At 38.6% G+C, this 25568-nt stretch overlaps 1 protein-coding gene across 1 annotated transcript in view; it reads left to right on the top strand.

The window, feature by feature from the left end:
* Positions 1-25568, top strand: part of LOC110299107 (phospholipid-transporting ATPase ABCA3-like) — a 127117-nt gene that overhangs the window by 54696 nt on the left and 46853 nt on the right. The window contains exons 13-17 of the mRNA XM_029479129.2: positions 1248-1402; positions 3025-3180; positions 3520-3730; positions 5533-5683; positions 20735-20833. Coding sequence (XP_029334989.1) covers positions 1248-1402; positions 3025-3180; positions 3520-3730; positions 5533-5683; positions 20735-20833 — 772 coding nt within the window. The remainder of the gene's footprint in view (positions 1-1247; positions 1403-3024; positions 3181-3519; positions 3731-5532; positions 5684-20734; positions 20834-25568) is intronic.

Here is a 25568-nt window from a genome sequence, read left to right as displayed (position 1 = left end):
ACCATAGGTCTGTAAAATTGGCAAGGATTAGATTAACTAACAGCAGAGAGAAGTACTTTTTGTCTCCTCTTTGGGGAAGAATGTTGCTTCTACATTAACCAATTGTGTGTAAAAGACAAGATCCAACAACTCCAAATGGATCTCCAAAAATATACAGAATAGCTCAATGCTGCTGGCCAGTGGATCATTGACAGACCAATATGAAATTGGATACCACCCTTCTTAACCACCCTCCTTCTCCTTTCCTCATTCTTACTAGTCACACCCTGCCTGTCAACTTCTTGTCTAGATTTCTTCTACAACAGATCCAAAAGACTTCTAACCAGACTTTCAGTTGTTATTACAATACTACCAGCCTCTATCTATGGAACCAGAGACCTGCAACTCCTTAGAGTGAAAGTCAATCTTGCACCAAGGACTTTAACAGCCCCATTTAGCAGGAAGTAGTCTAATGACGTCACCCTCATTTCCTAATCCCTGATTGTTTATCAATAGTAAACAGAAAGGGGGAGATGTAAACGTTAGGGGCATGAATGGCCAGACACTGCTGCCAGACTACTCTAATGGCCAGGCCAACCACTTTGAGATGTAGGCAGCCAAGTTCAACCCTATTAAGAAAAAAAGAAAAGAAAAGCCCGAGATTAGGTCACAGAATCCCACCAATCTCAAGCCACCCTGGAAAGTTCTGTCCCTCAAAGAAACCCTATATAAAGGCTGTCTTCTATTTAGTTCTATTCTGCTTTTTGCCCCAAATATACGCAGCCACCCTCTTGGGTCTTTCTCAGTAAATAATCTGGAATGAGGTTTGTTGTGCTGTGTAACTTAGTGCTGTGTGCTAGCATTCCTTGGTTCCCAACTACTAGGATACCTTTCCCTTCAGAGCTGCAACACTTCCGTCATGGAACCCTTTCCCTTCAGAGCTGTAACATGTGCCCTGGAGAAACTTCCCTCAGTGCTGTAACACTTAGATCTGGTATTTTACAAATGCAGTAACTATCTGATTACATGTATCTAATACATGATGTATTAGACTATGGCAACTAGGCTGAATGTTTTAATAATAAATTCATAAATAAAGAAAAAGGACTAATTCCATCACCCTAAAGGCAATTTCTGGGTGTTTTTCTTTATTTCTCTGTAGACAGCAGTACCAATTCCCTTAATACTCAGTATCTAATAGGAGCTTGCAAGTGTGTTGTTTATTACATGAAAATTTAGTTTATTCTATGCCTTCTATGTAATTCTAGGTCGTTTTGCTGCTACCAGAGGAGAGGCCTATATTAATGGATATAACATTTCAGATAACATGATTGAAGTTAGAAAAGACTTGGGTTTCTGCCCGCAACACGACCTATTGTTTGATGATTTGACATTATCAGAACACCTTTTTTTCTACTGTATGGTGAGTCAGAAGTATATCTTATAAAATTACTTCGTAAAATAGACTTTCCTTTTTGATATGCAAATCTATTAATTTTAACTTTTTAAATTAAATTTATTTTACTATTATCAAAAAACTTTAGAGCTGAAGGGGTCTGCAACCCCATAGGTGGAACAACAATATGAACTAACCAATACCCCCAGAGCTTGTGTCTCTAGCTGCATATGTATCAGAAGATGGCCTAGTCGGCCATCATTGGAAAGAGAGGCCCCTTGGTCTTGCAAACTTTATATGCCCCAGTACAGGGGAATGCCAGGGCCAAGAAGTGGGAGTGGGTGGGTAGGGGAGTAGGGTGAGGTGGGGGATATAGAGGACTTTTGGGATAGCATTTGAAATGTAAATGAGGAAAATATCTAATAAAAAATTGAAAAAGAAAAGAAAAAACTTTAAACTTCACCATTTTGTTCTGCAGTACTTGATCCAAGATCTCCTGACAGTGTAGTTTACCAAAGGTCTGGGGCTGCCAAGTTTCAGGTTCAGCGAGAGTTGTTCTGTTTTGTTTTGTTTGTTTGTTTTAATAACTACAATTATGTCAATATTCAGAGCTCTTTTACTATTACGTCATTATCTACTCTGTAGACAGTATCTGTTGGTCCATCTTATGCTGGGAAGTGGTTCAACCGTGGTTCTTAGTGTTTGCTATTTCATCTGTTAGGATTAGGTCTACTATGCAACTATAATGTAGCCACAGCTTTGAGAACATCCTGTACATCATTTGCCTGCTTCTCCTCCCTCTCTGCACTTCCCGCTTTCCCAGATGCTTTTGTCATTTGTTCAGCCAGAAATTATCACCTTCCATGGCTATGCTATATCCAACCTGCAGAAAGACAAAGAGTAGGCTGTGAGCCTTCCCTATGGAGCCACAGAGCTATGGGGAAATTTGCTCCTCCCTCAGAATTTGGCTCCTGCAGACTTCTTATTTATTCCTGCCACTGTCCCCATTGACCATGGCTGGTGTACAAAAGAAGGAGAAAAACATGTGGTCCTCTGGCAGTCTGGTTTCCTTTTCCATTCTAATCAAAGCAGGAAGTTTCTCTTTACTCTCAGTCTGGACTAGAGAGCTCACTTGCATGCTTTGGATTACTTGGAGTTCGTGCTAAAGGGTAAAAAGGAAAGTGGTTAATGTCTCATTGTCTCAGTGGTACTCTAGATATTCTGGGCTTCTCAGGACAGCTGCTGACTTTACTTTTCACAGTTCTCTGTGATTAACATGGTCAGTAGGATATAAATAAGAACATATATTTTCACAGCATATGGAGCTCAACACAGATGTGTGCATGTACGTGTGTGTATATGCTTCCATATCTTTGTTAATGGGCTACAGATATCTTTATCCAGGGACTTTCACATATTCTGCCACCAAGTTATATCTCTAGTCTCTGAAAATTTTTGATTTAGGAACCATCCCTTAGTTGTGAGGGAAGATATACAAGATAGAAGATACTTTTAATTCATGTAAAACAGATGTAGTTTTTCTCTAGGGATACATCTGCAGTACACTTGTATCTATATGTCTAATGATCCTTGATTCTTTCTGACAATAAAATTTGATGCATAATAAGAATTTCTGCTTCTCTTTCCAGATAAAAGGAATACCTCAAAACATAAACTGTGAGGAAATTGACCGTATGCTGTCAGCTTTTAACCTGCAAGAAAACTACCATACATTATCAGGTTCAGTGAGTGGAGGAGTGAGGCGCAAACTCTCCATCGTTTTAGCACTTATGGCAGGCTCCAAGGTATTCAAAAGACAAAGAAAGGGAAACGTGAGCACAGAGTGGGAGGTGCAGCAGGGACTCTGTATGAGTTTCTGCAGCTGTCTAGAAAACTCAGCTCTCTAAAACCTACAAGCTGATACAAATATGAAGGGAGACATGATAGATAGCGTAGAAAGAAGGGAGTCGTCTGCATTTTTATCACAGCTGGTATAACATGATGTTTGGGATTGTTACTATTTTCTTAGGTTCACATCTACTTTAGTTGTCATTCTGTGCCTTAGCTCAAGTGTTCTCCCTTCAAATAGTGAAGTCCCCTAGCTTTAATTATCAGTGACCATAGGACTGTTCTTCTGGCTCTAGGTGGTGATACTTGATGAACCGTCATCCGGCATGGACCCAGTGTCAAGAAGGGCCACCTGGGACATCCTTCAGCACTACAAACACAACCGAACCATTTTACTAACCACCCACTACATGGATGAAGCTGACGTCCTGGGTGACCGTGTTGCCATCATGGTCAGGGGCACCTTGCACTGCTGTGGCTCTTCAGTCTTCCTGAAGCAAATATATGGTCTCGCTCCATTTGCTCTTTCTTAGGATACCAATACTTTAATAATTCTCTTCTAATATTATCTTCATTATATTTTTATTATATACCCAAAACTTAATGACCTTTCTCTATTCTGCAATTTTGGTCTCAATTATTATAAGTTTTAAAACATTTTTTTCATTCTTTGAGATTTTTATATGTATTTTGATCATGTTTTTTTTGCAATTTTACACAAAGTTGCTGGCCCATTTTGTACTTACTGGCAATCTTTGTCTCTGTAATGTATTCCTACATCCAGATGGTTATTTGGCTAATTGAAATAGCTGATTGATTCATTTATGCAATCAGTCATTTACTGAGAGAAGGAATGAAATATCCCTTATTTTAATTTCTATGTGGCCAACCATTATCAGATCCACATCATAATGACATAAGTCTAAAGTGTTATGATTAGCAATAAGAATGTGCTGCAGAATAAGTTAATCAAATAAGTGAGGGCTGGAGAAATAGCTCAGTGGTTTAGAACACTTGTTGCTCTTGCAGAGGATCTAGGTTAAATTTTCATCACCTACATGGCAGCTCAAAATGTATAATTCCAGTTCCAAGGAATCCATTGCCCTCTTGAACCCTCCACAGAAGCTGGCATGCATGTGGTTCACAGACATATATGCAGGCCAGATACTCAAACAAATAAAATAAGATTATATGAGTGAAATAAAGCAATTTGATAATTATATGTACCTATAATAAGTGGCTAAATTGGTATCTTAAACAGTGAATTTGTGAGTTAAAATTATAGCAGGAATTTTCGCTAGAGACTATAAATGTAAGACATGGTAGTAAGATTCTAAAATTAGAGTATATAAATTTAAGTAGAAATAATTAAATGTTAATTGACATAAGTTTATTCAGGATTTGAGTCCACTCAATTCAATGACTGGACTCCTATGCCTGGTTCCCATGCTGTGTCCTTTATGTATTAGATTCCAAACAGTAATCCCGCTTTATAGAACATAACCCCTTGAGAAGGTCAGAGATTGTATTTTGATCATATTCTCATATATAGTTTATTAGATTATTATATTTTGTGTGTAAGGATGTATTTGCCTGCATGTATGTATGTATGCACACTACATGCCTGCCTGGTACCAACGGAGGTCAGGGCATTGGACTTCCTGGAACTCACTGTGGGTGCTTGGAAAGCATCATATGGGTGCCATGAACCAAACCTAGCCCCTATGCAAGAGAAACAGTGCTCTTAACTGCTGGGCCATTTCTTAAGCTGCCTGCAACCCGATAGATTCTTTTAAATATTATCTAATGTCAGTTTAGATACCAATTTCACTTTTCAAAGTTTATGACTACTTTACAGGTTGAAACATCCTGATAAAGTACATTTTTATTTGTGATACTTGCTTGTGTATCCTTGGGGTTTAGATTAATGTCTGATAACATGATGTACAACAACAGCAAATAAATGATTATTAAGATTTCTATTTCAAAATAAGTAGCCCAGTAACAGGAGCCTCACTTTTGTATGTCAGCTATGTTTGGTTATATGTGCTAACTCATTACGGTTCTCGAAGGATTATATTGAAATTCTAGAAGTCGTTATTATTTTTTCAGTGTCTTAGAGCGCCTGCCATTTGAAAGCTTTTGTATCCGCTACCACATTTTCATTACTAAAGGTCTTATGGCAAACCGTATCTTCTTTCTTGTAGGAGTAGATAACCTGAACCATGAAGAGCAAAAATATGGCTTTAAATATATTAAAAAAGAAGTAGAAAGCTTCTTCAGTTGGTCATCTAAATGGTTTATTTCAGGTGCTGGATATCACATCGTCATGGAGAAGGAACAGTATTGTGATGTTGATAATATCATTGCAATGATTCAGCAGCATGTTCCAGGTGCTGTGTTGGAAAATAATATAGAAAATGAATTATCATTTATCCTACCCAAAAAGTATGTGTCAAGGTATGCATCTCAGTAATTCTAGATGGTTTGTGTGGGAGTTGCCAGACACCTGTCTTCATTTTCTAGACTTAGTAACCTTACTGAGTAATGTTTTGTACTAAACCAAGTCTCTTTTTAGCTTTTACCAAGTTTCTTAGCTATCATTTGCAAGGCAGACTTAGGAAGCTCATGGCTCAATATTTCTGTTAGTGAACAAAGGTTTACCTCAAAATTTCAAGTTTATTCAACATTTATCTGATACTTTCAAGTTTCCCAACCAAGTGGCAATAGCTTTCCAATGTAAGGAATGTCACTGTTTCTGGTATACAAACAGATGCTTAGTAATGGGACCCAGAGAAATGTTAAGATGGTAAGAGTAAGATGAAGATTGAATAGCAGTTCTTAGAGAAGCTGCAACACATCTGTTTGACCTCAACTACAAGCCAAATGAGTTATTGAAGCGATAACACCAAACTATTTCATTGTAATTGCCATTCTAGCTAAGAGAAATGCTTAAGTGTGTCCATTACTCATCCTCAGGGACATACCAGATTTATTTCTTATCAAATATTACTTTTAAAAATCACTAACATACACACACACACACACACACACACACACACACATATATATATATATATATATATATATATATATATATATATATATCCATCTTTGATTAATACTAGCCTCCATAAGCTCATGTTAGTCTATGGCTGGTAGAATTGTTTAGAAATAATTAGGAGGTGTGGACTTGGTGGAGGTGCATCACTGCGAGGGGGGGGCACGCCTTGAGGTTTCAAAACCCATGCCATTCCCACACAGCATTCTCTCACATTCATTCATATTCATTCTCTCTCTCTCTCTCTCTCTCTCTCTCTCTCTCTCTCTCTCTCTCTCTCTCTCTCTCTCTCCCTCCCTCCCTCCCTCCCTCCCTCCCTCCCTCCCTCCCTTCTCTCTTCTCCCTCCCTGGGAGCAATATGTACTAGGGAAACCCAACTGAGAAAGTTTCAAAGGGGAACAATAATAGCAACTGGGTTAGAGACATTCTTGTGCTATTTTTGCAAGGAATGTGGCTACTTTCTGCCCTTATCCTGGGAATCTTCTAAGGCTGAATTGAAGCATTGGGGACTAATTTCATTGGCAGAGGAGATTTCAAGACTGGCTAATCCTCACTCTGTTATGTAGTTATTAGTTATCATTCTTGTACAGATCTACATTGAAAAAGAGCAAGCAAGGGCAAAGAGAAATACAAATGTACAGTTTGAGTAGAAAAATGTTACCAGAAAATTTAAGGTTGGAATCTTGGTTTATGCTGGAAGAGATGAAGTAAAAATGGACTAAATGGAGTGGTACCCTCAGGATGAGACCACACCTACCTAATTCTATGACTTCTGAAAGGCCTAAGGAATTACATGTTACTTAAAAGCAACAACAAATCAAAATTTATGCAAGTGTAATTAAAGGAAAGACTAAGTTCTCTCCAGTCAGACAACAAAACTTGGCAGCTTGGTCATGTGGTTCTGGCTTTAAAGTCATGAAGGATATAGGAATAAAGATATTGTGAACTCTTCCTCCATGGTTAAGGAAAGCCACTGAGGACCTGTGTGTGACAGGAGATTCCCTACATGGATCCCAGAGAGGCCATTGTGTGAAGCTGTGAAAATGATGCCTGGGTTGCATTAAACAACTCATGTTGGAGTTGCCAAAACCACTGGAGTCCTTTAGTGATGCACTTGCAGCTGCCCCCTTCCCAACTCAACTCCATTTACTAAAGATTCCACCTCTTATACACACCTTGGGTACCCTTGGCACTTTCATCTCTCTCTCTCTTTCCAGACTATTTTTTATCCCACTGTATTCTACTTACAGGAACCACCACCAGCACCACACAACTCCCTAGGGACTCCACCTCTTAGAACAGACAGAATCCCCATAGCTATTTCTCACAACCCTTATCCCCCTTTTTATCTTTCCTACCCACAATCCTATCTGCACCTTACCAACTTGCAGAATAATGCTACCAGGGACCCCACAGTCACTCTATTTGCCTGATCCAGAGAGGCAACAGTAAGCAGAGAACAGAATACCCATCCAACAAAGACAAGATCAGATACCACATAGAAGCACAATTTAGTCACAACTCCAGATGTCTATACACCAATGCAAAACTAAAACTATAAACAGCCAAGATAATATGCCTCCACAGAAACCCAGTAACCCTACTACAGTAAGCCCTGAGAAATATAATATACCTGAAGCACAAGACAAAGACGTCAAATAGCAGTTATGAATACATTCAAGGACATTAAAAGAGAACATTAATAAATACCTTGCTGAAGATCATTATAACACAAGAAAACAGTTCAGGGTGTGAACATAGAAACTAGACAAAGAAATGCTGAAGTTAAATAATGTTATAAATCAAGGAGACCTACCAGATACCTGCAAATCATTTCACCCAAACACAAAAGAATTTACTTTCTTCTCAGAAGTTTGTGGAACTTTCTCCAAAATTGACCACATACTTGAGCCCAAAGCAAGTCTCAACAGATATAGGAAAATTAAAATTACACCCTCCATACTATCTGACCACTAAAAACTAAAAGTGGATCTGGACAACTCACTACTGAATAAAAAATTGGTCAAAGGGGAATTTTAAAATTTTTAGATGCAGAAAAGGCCTCAGAGAAAATCTAATACCTTTTTATAATTAAAGTCATAGAAATCCCATAGGCAACATCAACCTAAAATGAGAGAAACTTAAAGTATTTCCTTCAAAATCAAGAAAAATTCAAGAATATCCACACTTCACCCCCTCTCCTACCAAGTTCCGTCTACATCTACCTCCAATAACTAATTTCCCCATCTGAGTGAGAGTCACATATCTGCCCTTGGGATTGCTTTTGTATCCAGTTTCTTTGAGTCTGTGGGTTGTAGCATGTTTATCATTAACTTTATGTCCACTTATCAGTGAGTACATACCATACATGTCTTTTTGCCTTGGGTTATCTCACTTAGGATCATATGCTCAAGTATATTCATTTCCCTGCAAAATTCAAGATGTCTTTGTTTTCAACATCTGAATAGTATTCCATTGTGTAGATGTACTATCTTTTCTTTAACCATTCTTCAGTTGAAGGATATCTGGATTGTTTTCAGTTTCATTTCTATTACAAATGAGCAAGTGCCCCTGTAGTATAGTGGTGCATCTTTTGAGTATATGCCCAGGAGTGGTATAGTTGGGTCTTGAGATAAAACTATTTCCAGTTTCCCTAGAAGCCACCAACTTGATTTCCAAAGTTGTTGTACAAGTTTACACTCCCATCATCAAATTGTCATAAGGATATGAAGAGCTGGAACTCTTATGTCTTAGTATTGCTGTGATTAAACAAAATGACTAAAAACACCTTGGGTAGGAAAGGGCTTATTTCTATCACATGTCCATATAACAGCTCATCATCAAAAGGAGTGAGGATAGAAACTCACAGGGCAGAGGAATCTGGAGGCAGGAGCTGATGCTGAGGCCATCGAAGAGTGATGCTTACTAGCTTGCTCCACCTAGCTTGCTCAGCCTGCTTTCTTCTAGAACCCACCATCACCAAGGCCAGAGATGGCACCATCCATAATTGACTAGGCCTTCTTATATCAATCACTAATTAAGAAAATGCCCTACAGCTGTATCTTTAGGGGAATTTTCTTAATGTTTCTTCCTCTCGTTACTTCAGCTTGTGTCAAGTTGAGACATGAAACTGTCTAGCACAATACCCAAATTTATGGGGTACAAGGAAGGCAGTTGTAAGAAGCAAATTCATAGCAAGCACTAAGTGCCTACATAAAAAATTCTGGAGAAATTTCATACTTGTAACTAATAGCACATCTGAAAAACTCTAGAACCAAATGAAGAAATTATACCCAAAAGGAGGAGAAATCATCAAACGCAGGATTGAAATCAATCAAGTAGAAACAATAAGAAAACAATACATCCACCCATCTCAAAATCTTTAACCCAAAATTGTACTGTCTAAAGTAAATGCAGGGACAACAATAATGGAGCAGAGACTGAAGGAAAGGCCATCCAAAGACCATTCCACCTTGGGATCTATCTTATCTGCAGACACCAAACCCTGAGACTATTGCTAATGCCAAGAAGTGCTTGCAGACAGGAGCCTGGTATAGCTGTCCTCTGAGAGGCTTTGCCAGCACCAGACTAAGACAGATGCAGCAGATACTCACAACCAACCATTGGACTGAGCCTGGGGAACTAACTTCCCCAATGGAAGAGTTAATGGAAGGACTAAAGGAGCTGAAGGGAATTGCAACTCCATAGGAAGAACAACAATATCAACTAACCAGACTCCTCAGAGCTCCCAGGGAGTAAACCACCAACCAAAGAGTATATATGAGTCATATGTAGCAGAAGACTGCCTTGTCTGGCATCAGTGAGAGGGGAGGCACTTGGTCCTGCGGAGACTTGTTGCCCCAGCAAAGGGGGATGCTAGGAGGAGTGAGGTTGGAGTGGATGAGTGGGTAGGAGAGCACCCTCTTAGAGGCAAAGGGAAGGTGGAGTAGGAGGGGGATTGCAGAGGAGAGACCCGTAAGGGGGACAACATTTGGAATGTAAATAAATAAAATAATAATGAAAACATTTTTAAAATTTAAAAGAAAATACAAAGAAGCAGTGAAACAAAAAAAATGATTCTCTGAGAAAATCAACTAAGATTGACAAACCCTATCCAAATTAACTAAAAGGCAAAGATAAAATATCCAAATTAACACAATTAGAGATTAAAGTGGGGATATAACCAACACTGAAGAAATCCAGAGAATCATTAAAAATAAATGAAGAAATAAATAAATTTTAAAACCTGTATGCAACCAAATTGGAAAATCTAAAAGAAATAGATAATTATCACAGTATATACCATCTACCAGAGTTAAATCAAGATCAGATAAGCAATTTTAATAAACTTTTACTCTGTAATGAAACAGAAGCAGTAATTAACAGTCTGCCAACTGAGGAGAAATTGTAAGAACCACAGGAGTCAAGGACACCAGGAGAACACAACCCACAAAATCAACTAAGGAGGGTTCATGGGCTCACCAGGACTGAAGCAGTAATCACAGAGCCTGCATGGATCTGCACCAGGTCATCTGCAAATATGTTATGATTGTTAGCTTGGTAGTTTTGTGGGTTTCCGGACAGTGGGAGTGGGGGTTTCTCTGATTCCTGTCTGCCCTTCCTTTTACCTCCTAGTGGGTTGCCCTGACATGAGAGTTTATGTCTAGTCTTTTTTTAAGTATTATTATTATCTGTTCTTACAGCCCAGTCTTTATCCCCCTCCCATTCCACACTCTGACTGTTCCTCATCCCATACCACCTCCCCATCCCTGTCTCCAAGAGGATGTCCCCACTCCCTTACCTCACCCCACCTGATCTCTCCTCTCCCTGGGGCCTCACGTCTCTCGAGGGTTAGATGCATCTTCTCTCACTGAGACCAGACCAGGCAGTCCCCTGCTGTATGTTTCTGGGGCCTCATATCAGCTGGTGTATGCTGCCTGGTTGGTGGCTCAGTGTCTGAGAGATCTCTGGAGTCCAGGTTACTTGAGACTGCTGGTTTTCCTATGGGATCACCCTCCTCAGCTTCTTCCAGCTTTTCCCTAATTGAACCACAGGGGTCCCTGGCTTCTGTCCATCGGTTGGGTGTATGTATCTGATTCTGTCTCAGTCAGCTGTATATTGGGCCGCTTGGAGGATAGTCATGCTAGGTTGCTGTTTATAAGCACATCATAGCATCAGTAATAGTGTCAGGCCTTGGAGCCTCCCCTTGAGATGGATCCAAATTTGGACCTGTCGTTGAACCTCTTCTCCCCCAGGCTTTATCCCATTTTTGTCCCTGCAGTTCTTTAAGACAGAACAATTCTGGGTCAAAGTTTTTGACTGTGGGATGGCAACCCCATCCCTCCACTAGATGTCTAGCCTTTCTACTGGATGTGGACTCTACAAGTGCCCTCTCCCAACTGTAGAGCATTTCCTCTTAAGGTCCCTCCCTTTGAGTTCTGAGAGTCTCTCATCTCCCAGGTCTCTGGTACATTTTAGAGGGAACTTCCTACTTCCCAAGGTTGCCTGTTTCCATTCTTTCTGCTGGCTCTCAGGGGTTCACACCTGTTCCCCCCTCCCAATACCTGATCATGTTCTCCTAGTCCCCCTTCCTGTCCACTTTCCCACTCAGATCTCTCCCTCCCTCTGCCTCCTGTAATTGTTTTCTTCTCCCTCCCAAGTGGGATTGAGGCATCCTCACTTGGGTCCTTTGGCTTGTTAACCTTCTTGAGTTCTGTGAATTGTATCCTGGGTATTCTGTTCTTTTTCGGCTAATATCCACTTCTTAGTGCATATATACCATGCATGTCCTTTTGGGTCTGAGTTATCTCACTCAGGATGATATTTTCTAATTTTGCCTGCTTAATAGCTGAATACTATTCCATTGTTTAAATGAACCACATTTTCTGTATCCATTCTTCCATTGTGGGACATCTGGGTTGTTTCCAGCTTCTGGCTATGACGGATAAAGCTGCTATGAACATAGTGGAACATGTGCCCCTGTGGCATGGTGGGGCATCACTTGGATACATGCACAAGAGTAGTATAGCTGGATCATCAGATAGATCTATTTCCAATTTTCTGAGGAACCTCCAGATTGATTTCCAGAGTGGTTGTACCAGTGTGCAGTCCCACCGGCAATGGAGGAGTGTTCCTCTTTTTCCACATCCTTGCCAACCTGTATGGTCACCTGAGTTTTTGATCTTAGCCATTCTGATTGGTGTAAGGAGAAATCTCAGGGTCATTTTGATTTGTATTTCTCTGATCACTAAGGACTTTGAACATTTCTTTAGGTATTTCTCAGCCATTCCAGATTCCTCTGTTGTGAATTCTTGGTTTAGTTCTATACCCCATTTTTTTAATGCATTGTTTGGTCTTTGGGTGGTTAGCTTCTTAAGTTCTTTATATATTTTGGATATTATCCCTCTATTGGATCTGGGGTTAGTGAAGATATTTTCCCAATCTGCAGGTTGCCTATTTGTCCAGTTGATAATGTCCTTACAGAAGCTTTCCAGTTTCATGAGGTCCCATTATCAATTCTTGATCTTACACCGTGCCCCATTGGAATTTTGTTTAGGAAGTTTCCCTTGTGCCAATGAGTTCAAGGCTCTTTCCCACTTTCTCTTCTATTGGATTCAGTGTATCTGGTTTTGTGTTGAGGTCTTTGATCCACTTGGACTTGAGCTTTGTGCAAGGTGACAAATATGGATCTATTTTCATTTTTCTACACACAGATTTCCAGCTAGACCAGCACCATTTATTGAAGATGCTTTCTTTTTTTTTTTTTCATTGTATATTTTTGGCTTGTCAAAGATCAAGTATCCATAAGTGTGTGGTTTTATTTCTGGGTCTTCTATTCTACTCCACTGATCAACATGTCTGTCTCTATTCCAATATCATTCTGTTTTTATCGCTATTGTTCTATAGTAAAGCTTGAGGTCAGGGATGGTAATTCCCCCAGAAGTTCTTTTATTGCTAAGAATTGTTTTCACTGTTCTGTGTTTTTTGTTTTTCCAGTTGAATTTGAGAATTGTTCTTTCCATGTCTCTGAAGAATTGTGTTGGGATTTTGATGGGTATTGTGTTGAATCTGTAGTTTGCCTTTGGCAGGATGGCCATTTTTACTATGTTAATTCTACCAATCCATGAGCATGGGAGATCTCTCCATTTTCAGAGGTCATGCAGATCATTTACTTGCTTGGTTAGAGTCACACCAAGATATTTTATATTATTTGTGACTATTGTCAAGGGGGTTGTTTCTCTAATTTCTTTCACAGCCTGTTTATCATTTGTATAAAGGAAGACTACTGGTTTATTTGAGTTAATTTTATATTCAGCCACTTTGCTGACGTTGTTTATCAGCTGTGGTTCTCTGGTAGAATTTTTGGAGTTGCTTATGTATACTATCATATCTTCTGAAAATTATTCCATGTTTGATTGATATCCCTAGAAGGCCTGCCCTTTTCTTAAGGGAAACAGAAGAGGAATAGATCTGGGGATAAGAGGAGATGGAAGAGGATGGGAGGAGAAAAGTGTGATCAGGAGACAATATATGAAAGAAGAATAAAATGTATATTTATTCTTATATATAGATATATATACAGTATCCCAACCAAAATAACCCAGGGGCAGATGGTTTTAGGACAGAATCCTATACTTTCAAAGAAGAGTTAATTTCTTATAGAACCAAACCACATAAATACCCAATAAGAAAAAGAATTACAGATGTTCCCCCTTATGAACATATTTGCAAAAATCCTCAATTAAATACTTGAAACAAAATCCCAGCATGCATCAAGAAGATCATCCAACCATGATCCAGTAGGCCTCATCCCAGAAATTCAGGCATGGTTCAACACAGGTAAGTCAATAAATGTAATCCTACACATAAACAGACTGAAGGACAAAAAAATACTTGATCATCTTATTAGGAGTGAAAAGTGCCTATGACAAAATCCAACATTGCTTCATGAAAAAAAGTACTAGAGATACTAGGGATATGAGGGACAAACTTCAACATAAGAAAATTTACAGCAAGCCAACAACCAACACCAAGCCAAATGGAGAAAAACCCAATGTATTTCCACTAAAATCGGGAATAAGTCAAGGATGGCCGCTGTCTCTCTACCTATTGAATATAAGGCTTGACTATTTAGCTAGAGCAATAAAAAAATGTTCAATGGTATAAATAGGAAAGGGAGAAGTCAACGTATCCTAATTTTCAGGTGATATGATTATATACCAGGAAATGTCTACTCCTAATAAACACTTTCAGCTTAGCAGCAGGATTATAAAATTAATGTTACAAAAGTTAGTAGCCTTCATTTATGCAAATAACAGACTTACTGAAAAAGAAATAAAGGGAAACAGCATCTTTCACGATGGCCTCAAAAAATATATTGGAATAACTCTAACCAAGCAAGTGATCAATTTGTATAATAAAAAACTTTAAGACACTGAAGAAAGAAATTGAAGATAGCACTAGAAAATGAAAAGATCTTTCATTCTCACAGACCAATACAATCAATATTGTGAAAATGTCCATCCTACCAAAAGCAGTCTACAGAAAAATCCTATGAATATTATTCATATAAGCTAAAAAAAACTTAAACTTCATATGGAAATGCAAAAACCCAGAATAGCTAACACAATCTTGAATAATGGAAATATCAACTCTCCACATTTTATGCTGTACTATAGAGATGTAGTAATTAAAAACAGTGTGGCATTGGCATAAAAACAGATTGGCCAATGGAATAGAACTGAAGATCTAAAACAGACAGATTGACCAATGGAATAGAACTAAAGTTCTTGAAATAAATCTTCAAACCTATTACATTTGATTTTTTACAAAGAAGCCAGAAATATACACTGAAGAACATATAGCATCTTCAACAAATGATGCTGGTCAAACTGGATAGATGCATGTAGAAGAATGAAGTCTAATACCCTGCACAAAACTATACTCCAAATGGATCAGAGACTTCAAACCAGATGCACTGAATCTGATAGAAGAGAAAACATGGAATATATTATAATTAATCAACACAGAAAGGACTTTTGATCAGGGCCTGTATAGTGTATTCATTAAGGACAGCAATTAATATATGGAACCTCGTAAAGCTAAAAGGTGTCTTGTTTGTACAGCAAATGACACCATCATTTAAATACAGAGGAAGCCTACAGAATGGCAAAAAGTATTCATCAGTTCCTAGTATATACAAAGAACAAACAAAACAAAAGAAAATCCTGAATATGAAAACAACTTGGTTTTAAAATGGGGTTAGAACTAAACGAGGTCTCAAAAGATGAAACACAAATGGCTGAGAAGTGCTTTAGAAATGTTCAAAATCCATACCTATTCAACATAGTACTTGAAGTCCTAGCCAGAGCAATTCGACAACAAAAGGAGATCAAAGGGATACAAATTGGAAAAGATGAAGTCAAAATATCACTTTTTGCAGATGATATGATAGTATATATAATGACCCTAAAAATTCCACCAGAGAACTCCTAAACCTGATAAACAGCTTCGGTGAAGTAGCTGGATATAAAATTAACTCAAACAAATCAATGGCCTTTCTCTACACAAAGAATAAACAGGCTGAGAAAGAAATTAGGGAAACAACACCCTTCTCAATAGTCACAAATAATATAAAATATCTTGGCATGACTCTAACTAAGGAAGTGAAAGATCTGTATAATAAAAACTTCAAGTCTCTGAAGAAAGAAATTCTAGAAGATCTCAGAAGATGGAAAGATCTCCCATGCTCATGGATTGGCAGGATCAACATTGTAAAAATGGCTATCTTGCCAAAAGCAATCTACAGATTCAATGCAATCCCCATCAAAATTACAACTCAATTCTTCAACGAATTAGAAAGTGTAATCTGCAAATTCATCTGGAATAACAAAAAACCTAGGATAGCAAAAACTCTTCTCAAGGATAAAAGAACCTCTGGTGGAATCACCATGCCTGACCTAAAGCTTTACTACAGAGCAATTGTGATAAAAACTGCGTGGTACTGGTATAGTGACAGACAAATAGACCAATGGAATAGAATTGAAGACCCAGAAATGAACCCACACACCTATGGTCACTTGATCTTCGACAAGGGAGCTAAAACCATCCAGTGGAAGAAGGACAGCATTTTCAACAAATGGTGCTGGCACAACTGGTTGTTAACATGTAGAAGAATGCGAATCGATCCATTCCTATCTCCTTGTACTAAGGTCAAGTCTAAGTGGATCAAGGAACTTCACATAAAACCAGAGACACTGAAACTTATAGAGGAGAAAGTGGGGAAAAGCCTTGAAGATATGGGCACAGGGGAAAAATTCTTGAATAGAACAGCAATGGCTTGTGCTGTAAGATCGAGAATTGACAAGTGGGACCTCATGAAACTGCAAAGCTTCTGCAAGGCAAAAGACACCATCAATAAGACAAAAAACCACCAACAGATTGGGAAGGGATCTTTACCTATCCTAAATCAGATAAGGGTCTAATATCCAATATATATAAGGAACTCAAGAAGGTGGACTCCAGAAAGTCAAATAACCCCATTAAAAAATGGGGCTCAGAACTGAACAAAGAATTCTCACCTGAAGAATACCGAATGGCAGAGAAGCATCTGAAAAAATGTTCAACATCCTTAATCATCAGGGAAATGCAAATCAAAACAACCCTGAGATTCCACCTCACACCAGTCAGAATGGCTAAGATCAAAAATTCAGGTGACAGCAGATGCTGGCGAGGATGTGGAGAAAGAGGAACACTCCTCCATTGTTGGTGGGATTGCAAGCTTGTACAACCACTCTGGAAATCAGTCTGGCAGTTCCTCAGAAAATTAGACATAGTACTACCGGAGGATCCAGCCATACCTCTCCTGGGCATATATCCAGAAGGTGTCCCAACCGGTAAGAAGGACACATGCTCCACTATGTTCATAGCAGCCCTATTTATAATAGCCAGAAGCTGGAAAGAACCCAGATGTCCCTCAACAGAGGAATGGATACAGAAATTATGGTACATTTACACAATGGAGTACTACTCAGCTATTAAAAAGAATGAATTTATGAAATTCCTAGCCAAATGGATGGACCTGGAGGGCATCATCTTGAGTGAGGTAACACAATCACAAAGGAACTCACACAATATGTATTCACTGATAAGTGGATATTAGCCCAAAACTTAGGATACCCAAGATATAAGATACAATTTGCTAAACGCATGAAACTCAAGAAGAATGAAGACCAAAATGTGGACACTGTGCCCCTTCTTAGAATTGGGAACAAAACACCCATGGAAGGAGTTACAGAGACAAAGTTTGGAGCTGTGATGAAAGGATGGACCATTTAGAGACTGCCGTATCCAGGGATCCATCCCATAATCAGCTTCCAAACGCGGACACCATTGCATACACTAGCAAGATTTTGCTGAAAGGACCCAAATATAGCTGTCTCTTGTGAGACTATGCAGGGGCCTAGCAAACACAGGAGTGGATGCTCACAGTCAGCTATTGGATGTATCACAGGGCTCCCAATGGAGAAGCTAGAGAAAGTACCCAAGGAGCTAAAGGGATCTGCAACCCCATAGTTGGAACAACATGATGAACTAACCCCCGGAGCTCTTGTCTCTAGCTGCATATGTATCGAAAGATGGCCTAGTCGGCCATCACTGGAAAGAGAGGCCCATTGGACTTGCAAACTTTATATGCCCCAATATAGGGGAATGCCAGGGCCAAAAGAATGGGAATGGGTGGGTAGGGAAGTGGGGGGCGCTATGGGGGACTTTTGGGATAGCATTGGAAATGTAATTGAGGAAAATATGTAATAAAAAATATTAAAAATTTTTAAAAAATGTTCAAAATTCTTAGCCAAAGGGAATGCAACTTAAAACTATTTTGAGATTTCATCTTACCATAGTCAGAAAAGCCAAGGTGAATAAGCCAAATGACAGCACATGCTGGCAAGATTGTAGGGAAGAGGGAGCACACATCCATGGCTGGCAAGAGTGAAAATGCTTACAGCCACTATGGAAGTCAGTGTGGAGGATTCTCAAAATCTTACTGCTGAGCTACTTGTTCATACGTGTTCATTACTGCTCTCTTCATAAGAGCAAGAAATTGAGATCAACCTAGATATCCATCAGCTAATGAATGGATAGTGAAAATGTGGTACATTTACACAGTAGAATTATTAGATGTTAAGAGGATAAAATTATGAAATTTGTATGTAAATGGGTGGAGCTATAAACAACCATCCCAAGGAACCTAACTTAGACCCAGAAAGATAGACATTACATGTTCACTCTTATATGTATGTGGGTGTTAACTTTTCAGCCTTTGATATGTATGTTTCATTTAGAATACCCACAGAAGCTAAGTAGCTAGTAAGAAATCAAAGGAGATGAGGAGGATCTTTCAAGAAAGTGGAAATAGGATATAGAATTGCAAAGTGGTAACAGGGAAGCTAGAAAGAGATAAATAGGGAAAGGCATGAGAGGACAGGATAAACACAAAATTATACAGAAGGGAAACTAATAGTAAATTCTTGAAAACCATCTACCATAGAAACTAAAATGTATACATGTATTAAAGAAATTTAAATGGAGTTACTATATAATAGGGGAGACAATGTGCCAGCCAGACATTTATGATACAAGTAAAACACCCATCACCAGAAGTGGATTACATCTTATTGAGCCATTGGCCAAAGAGGTATCATAACCTTTCTTCCCAAGCATTGCAGGCTTTTGCTAATGCTATCTGATACTATCCACAACCTGAAATTAAGCCCTATTATTGAAGATACCATTTATGTCATTGATCATGGAGGAATCAAGTTGGTGCCCAACTAGAAACTTAAATTATAACAGTAACCTAACTATAAGATATACCCACTGATGCAATAGTGGCACAAATGTTGCACAAGCAATCAACCACTTTTTTTACTGGATTCAAGGCCCATTTCATGAGATGGAGCCCATACCTGACACTACTAAAGTGGTCAAAAACCTGTAATTAGACAGGCCATTTATTCTGCTAACTGAAAATAGTAAAATGCTTCCTAATGACATATTGCTAGACTAATAGGTCAGTGGCTCACTCAACCTTCATCAGAAAAGCTTCTTGCAATAGATGTTACCCAGAGCCACAGTTGGCCAGTGGAGAGAGTAAGCCCTAAATGAGATATCTTCACTAAACGCCTTCCACTCAAGGATAAGGATCTAGTCAGAAAAGGAGTTAGAAAGATTATAAAAACCAGAAGGGATGGGTGACTCAAGGAAACAGTTTCTTCCATACACAACAGGCCTAATTTACATATGAACTCAGAGACTATAGCAGAATGCATAATACATACCCAAGTGTAAGTCAGACAAAATCCCTGTACATAAAAATGGACACACACACAAAAACAATCTAACCAAGAATCTATTTGCAATTGATAATTGCTAGGAGACAGAAAAGCAGTTTTCTACAATGAAGTCACATTGAGCGTATCAACTACACTTCAGGGCAAACCCCATGTTGGCCAACACAAAACTGACTCCATGTTTTTATGTGTTTTCTGTTTGTTCATTTGGTTGCTTCTTTGGCTTGATTTTTTTTATAAAAATGAGTTCTTTTTTTTTTAATCTTTAAAATATGCTTTGGGTAAGAAAAAAATGAAATTGCGGTGTGGGCAGGTGGGAAGGATCTAAGAGGGATTGAGGAAGAGAAAAATATAATCAAAACATATTGTAAGAAAATTTTTAAGTGAATAAAAAAGGATTCTTAAAGACATTAGGTATGATATACTGGTAACTAATCTGTAGATTTTGAATTTTTTTTCTCAGTCCAAGACCCAAACTGCATTCTCACAGAAGAGCCATTGCCTCTTTAATATGTGTCACATACCATTTGTTACCTAATTTGTCTTTATAAGTTTCATACTTTTTGATGCAGGCTTTTTGTTGGTTTTCTTGTAAAGTAGATTCAATAATGTCTGGATTTTATTGCTTCATTATTAGATTGAAGCTGTGCATTTTTGTCAAAAAAAAAAAAAAAAAGGTCTGCTTTTCTCCATGAGATATATTGGGGAAATATGTGGTAAACTCATTATATGGCAAATAATTTTAATGACTTTAATGTTTTATTTGTCATTCTCCATTGTAATGTACCAACTCCTTATATTTAACATAAAAGTCTTCTGAAATTTCCTAGCTATTCATTAAAAAAAATTAATTTCTTTGCAATGCTGGAGATTGAATTCAAGGCCTTGTGCACACTGGGAAAAAACTTTTCCACTGACCTCTATCCCCAGTCATAAGAATTTTAAAAGGGGAAAAATAATAGGAAAGAATAGTTTATAATACTAAATGGAGAAAACTGAAGCCCTTGCATTTTATTCCATTACTGAGAAAGAAAATGAAGAATATATAATTTAACCAGACCCAATACCCACTCTTCCTTCTTCCTTCTTCCTTCACAGATTTGAAACTTTGTTTACAGAGTTAGAAATGAGACAGAAAGCACTAGGCATTGCCAGCTTTGGAGCTTCGATCACTACAATGGAAGAGGTTTTTGTTAAGTGAGTTATAATAACCAGGAAAAAATTTCTACCCCTAAACTCCTATGTTAATTTAAGAAAAAAACTTACCAATTTGCAGCTGAAATAGTGTCACTACATTTTCAAATATGCTATTTTACAGCAATGTATTTCAATGTGATATAAAGATGTTGAACTTGAGTCTTTTTTATTATTTTTTTATAGTCCAGATTTTATTCCCCACCCCAGGTCCATCCTCTAACTGTTCCACATCCCATATCTCCTCCCCACCCCCTTGATTCCACGAGGATATACTCACCCCCAACCACTCACCACACCTAACCGCTGAATTCCCAGGGGCCTCCAGTCTCTTAAGTGTTAGGTGCATCATCTCTGACTAAACACAGACCTGGAAGTCCTCTGCTGCATATGTGTTGGGGGCCTCATATCAGCTTGTGTATGCTGCCTGTTTGGTGGTCTAGTGTCTTAGAGATCTCAAGGGTCCAGATTAATTGAGACTGCTGGTCCTCCTACATGGTCTCCCTCCTCAGCTTCCTGCAGCTTTCTCCTAGTTCAACCACAAGGGTCAACAGCTTCTGTCCATTGGTTGGGTGCAAATATCTACATCTGACTCTTTCAGCTGCTTGTTGGGTCATTCGGAGGGCAGTCATGCAAGGAAGGTCTCTTTTTATGAGCGATCCATAGCCTCAGTAATAGCATCAGGTCTTGGGACCTCCCCTTGAGTTAGATCCCACTTTGAGCCTGTTGCTGGACCTTCTTTTCCTCAGGCTCCTCTCCATTTACATCCCTGTAATTCTTTCAGACAGGAACAATTATGAGTCAGAGTTTTGACTGTGGGATGTCAATCCCCTCATTTGATGCCCTGTCTTTCTGCTGGAGATGAGCTCTACAAGTTCCCTCTCCCCAATGTAGGGCATTTCATCTAAGGACTCCCTTTGAGTCCTGAGAGTCTCTTACCACCCAGGTCTCTGATACATTCTGGAGGGTCCCCCCAACCTCCCACCTCCCAAGGTTACCTGTTTCCATTCTTTCTGCTGGCCCTCGGGGCTTCAGTTCTATTCCCTCACCCAATACCAGATCAGGTTATCCTCTCTCCCCTAACCCTACTCTGTCCACTTTCCCTCCAAGGTCTCTCCCTTCATCCCTACTTGTGATTGCTTTCTTCTCCCTCCCTAGTGATATTGAGGCATCCTTGCAAGGACCCTTCAGTTTGTTGACCTTTTTGAGTTCTGTGAACTATATTTGGAGTATCTGTACTTTTTTTAAAGCTAACATCTACTTATTAGTGAGTAGATACCATGCATGTCCTTTTGGGTCTGAGTTACCTCACTCAGGATGATATTTTTTATTTCCATCCATTTGCCTGCAAAACTCAGGATGCCCTCAGTCTTTATAGCTGAGTAGTATTCCATTATGTAAATGAACCACATTTTCTGTATCCATTCTTCTGTCATGAGACATCTGGGTTGTTTCCAGCTTCTGACTATCACAAATAAGGCCACTATGAATATAAGAACAAGTGCCCCTGTGGCATAGTGGGGCATCACTTGGGTATATTCCCAAGAGTGGTATTGCTGGGTCTTAAAGTAGATCTATTTTCAATTTTCTGAGGAACCTGCGGATTGATTTCCAGAGTGGTTGTACCAGTTTACAATCCCACGGGCAATGGAAAAGTGTTCCTCTTTCTCCACATCCTTTCCAACATGTGTTGTCACCTGAGGTTTTCATTTTAACCATTCTGATTGGTGTAAGGTGGAATCTCAGGGTCATTTTGATTTGCATTTCTCTGATCACTAAGGACTTTGAACATTTATTTAGGTGCTTCTCAGCCATTCGAGATTCCTCTGTTGTGAATTCTTGGTTTAGTTCTATACCCATATTTTGATTGGGTTGTTTGGTTTTTGGTAGTTAACTTCTTGAGTTCTTTATATATTTTGGATATTAGCCCTCTATTGGATTGGGGGTTAGTGAAGATTTTTTTCCCAATCTGTAGGTTGCCCATTTGTCTTATTGACTATGTTCTTTGCCTTACAGAAGCTTTCCAGTTTCATGAAGTCCCATTTATCAATTCTTGATCTTAGAGCATGAGCCATTGGAGTTCTGTTTAGGAAAATTTCCCCTGTGACAATGAGTTCAAGGCTCTTTCCCATTTTCTCTTCTATTAGATTCAGTGAATCTGGTTTTATGTTGAGGTCCTTGGTCCATTTGGACTTGAGCTTTGTGGAAGGTGAAAATATGGATCTATTTTCATTTTTCTACATACAAATAGCCAATTAGACCAAGACCATTTATTGAAAATGCTTTATTTTTTCCATTGTATATTTTTTTGGCATCTTTGTCAATGATCAAGTGCCTGTAAGTGTGTGGTTTTATTTCTGGGTCTTCAATTCTATTCCACTGATCAACGTGTCTGTCTCTGTACCAATACCATGCAGATTTTATCACTATTGCTCTGTAGTAAAGATTGAGGTCAGGGGTGGTAATTCCCCCAGCCTTTCTTTTATTGTTAAGAGTTATTTTCTCAGGGGCTGGTGAGATGGTTCAGTGGGTAAGGACACTGACTGCTCTTCCAAAGGTCCTGAGTTCAAATCTCAGCAACCACATGGTGGCTCACAACCACCCATTATGAGATCTGACACCCTCTTCTGGTGCATCTGAAGTCAGCTACAATGTACTTATGCATAATAATAAATAATAAATAAATCTTTTTTTAAAAAGAATTGTTTTTACTATTCTGGGCCTTTCCAGATGAATTTGAGAATTCCTCTTTCCATGTCTTTGAAGAATTGTGTTGGGATTTTGATGGAGATTGCACTGAATCTATAGATTGCCTTTGGTAAGATGTCCAATTTTACCATATTAATTCTGCCAATCCATGAGCATGGGAGATCTCTTCATTTTCTGAGATCTTCTTAGATTTCTTTCTTGAAAGACTTGAAGTTATTGTCATACAGGCCTTTCATTTGTTTGGCTAGAGTTACCCAAAGATATTTTATATTATTTATGGCTATCGGGAAGGGAGTTGTTTCCCTAATTTCTTTCTCAGCCTGTTTATCATCTCTATAAAGGAAGGCTATTGATTTATTTGAGTTAATTTTATACCCAGCCACTTTGCTGAAGTTGTTTATCAGCTGGAGAAGTTCTGGGGTCATTTATGTATACTACCATATCATCTGCCAATAGTGATATCTTTATTTCTTCTTTGCCAGTTTGTATCCCCTTGATGTCTTTCTGTTGTCTTATTGTTTTAGCGAGCACTTCTACTACTATATTGAATAGAGGGAAAGTGGGCATCCTTGTCTTCTCCCCAAGTTTAGTGGGAGTGCTTCAAGTATGTCTCGATTTAATTTGATATTGGCTGTTGGTTTGCAGTAAATTGCTTTTATTATGTTTAGGTATGGGCCTTGAATTCCTGATCTCTCTAATACTTTTTACATGAAGGGGCATTGTACTCTGTCAAATGCTTTTTCTGCATCTAAGGAGATGATCCTGTGATATTTTTCTTTGAGTTTGTTTATATAGTGGATTACGTTAATGGATTTTCATATATTGAACTAACCTTGCATCCCTGGGATGAAGCCTACTTGGTCATGATGAATGATGGTTTTGATGTGTTCTTGGATTTGGTATGCAAGAATTTTATTGAGTATTTTTGCATCAATATTCATAAGCGAGATTGGTCTGAACTTCTCTTTTTTGGTTGGTTCCTTGTGTGATTTAAGTATCAGAGTAATTGTGGCTTCATAGAACAAGTTAGGTAGTATTCCTTCTGTTTCTATTTTATGGAATAGTTTGAGGAATATTGGTATCAGGTCTTCTTTGAAGGTATGGTAGAATTCTGCACTAAATCCATGTGGCCCTGGGCTTTGTTTGTTTGTTTGTTTAGGAGGTTTTTAATGACTCTTTCTATTTCCTTGTGCAATATGGGCCTGTTTAGCTAGTTTACCTACTCTTGATTTAACTTTGGTATGTGGTAGCTGTCTAGAAACCCATCCATTTCATCTAGATTTTACAGTTTTGTTGAGTATAGGCTTTTATAGTAGGATCAGATGATTTTTTTTTAATTTCCTCCATTTCTCTTATGTCTCCCTTTTCATTTCTGATTTTCTTAATTTGGATACTGCCTCCGGGCCCTTTAGTGAGTTTGGCTAGGGGTTTATCTATCTTGTTGATTCTCTCAAAGAACCAGCTTTTGGTTTTGTCGATTCTTTGTACTGTTCTCTTTGTTTGTATTTGGTTGATTTCAGCCCTGAGTTTGACTATTTCCTACCTTCTACTCCTCTTGGTCAAGTTTGCTTTTTGTTCTAGAGCTCTCAGATGTGCTGTTGTTAGTGAAAGATCTCTCTAGTTTCTTTACCAGGGCACTTAGTGCTATGAATTTTCCTCTTAGCACTGCTTTCATTATATCCCATAAGTTTGAATATGATATGTCAACATTTTCATTAAATTCCAGGAAGTTTTTAATTTCTTTATTTCTTCCATGACCAAGTTATCATTGAGTGGAGAGTTGTTCAGTTTCCACGTGTATGTGGGCTTTCTGTTGTTTTTGCTGTTATTAAAGACCAACCTTAGGCCATGGTGATCTGATAGCATGCATGAGATTATTTCAATCTTCTTCTATTAGTTGAGGGTTGTTTTGTGACCAATTATATGGTCAATTTTGGAGAAGGTACCATGAGGCCTGAGAAGAAGGTGTATTCTTTGTTCTAGGGTGAAATGTTCTGTAAATATCTATTAAATCCATTTGGTTCGTGAC

Source organism: Mus caroli, unplaced genomic scaffold (assembly GCF_978045245.1).
Source record: "Mus caroli unplaced genomic scaffold, Mus_caroli_1 scaffold_8, whole genome shotgun sequence".
Lineage (NCBI taxonomy): Eukaryota > Metazoa > Chordata > Mammalia > Rodentia > Muridae > Mus > Mus caroli.
The sequence above is the reverse complement of the archived record's forward strand: the minus strand, read 5'-3'. Positions and strand labels throughout refer to the sequence as shown.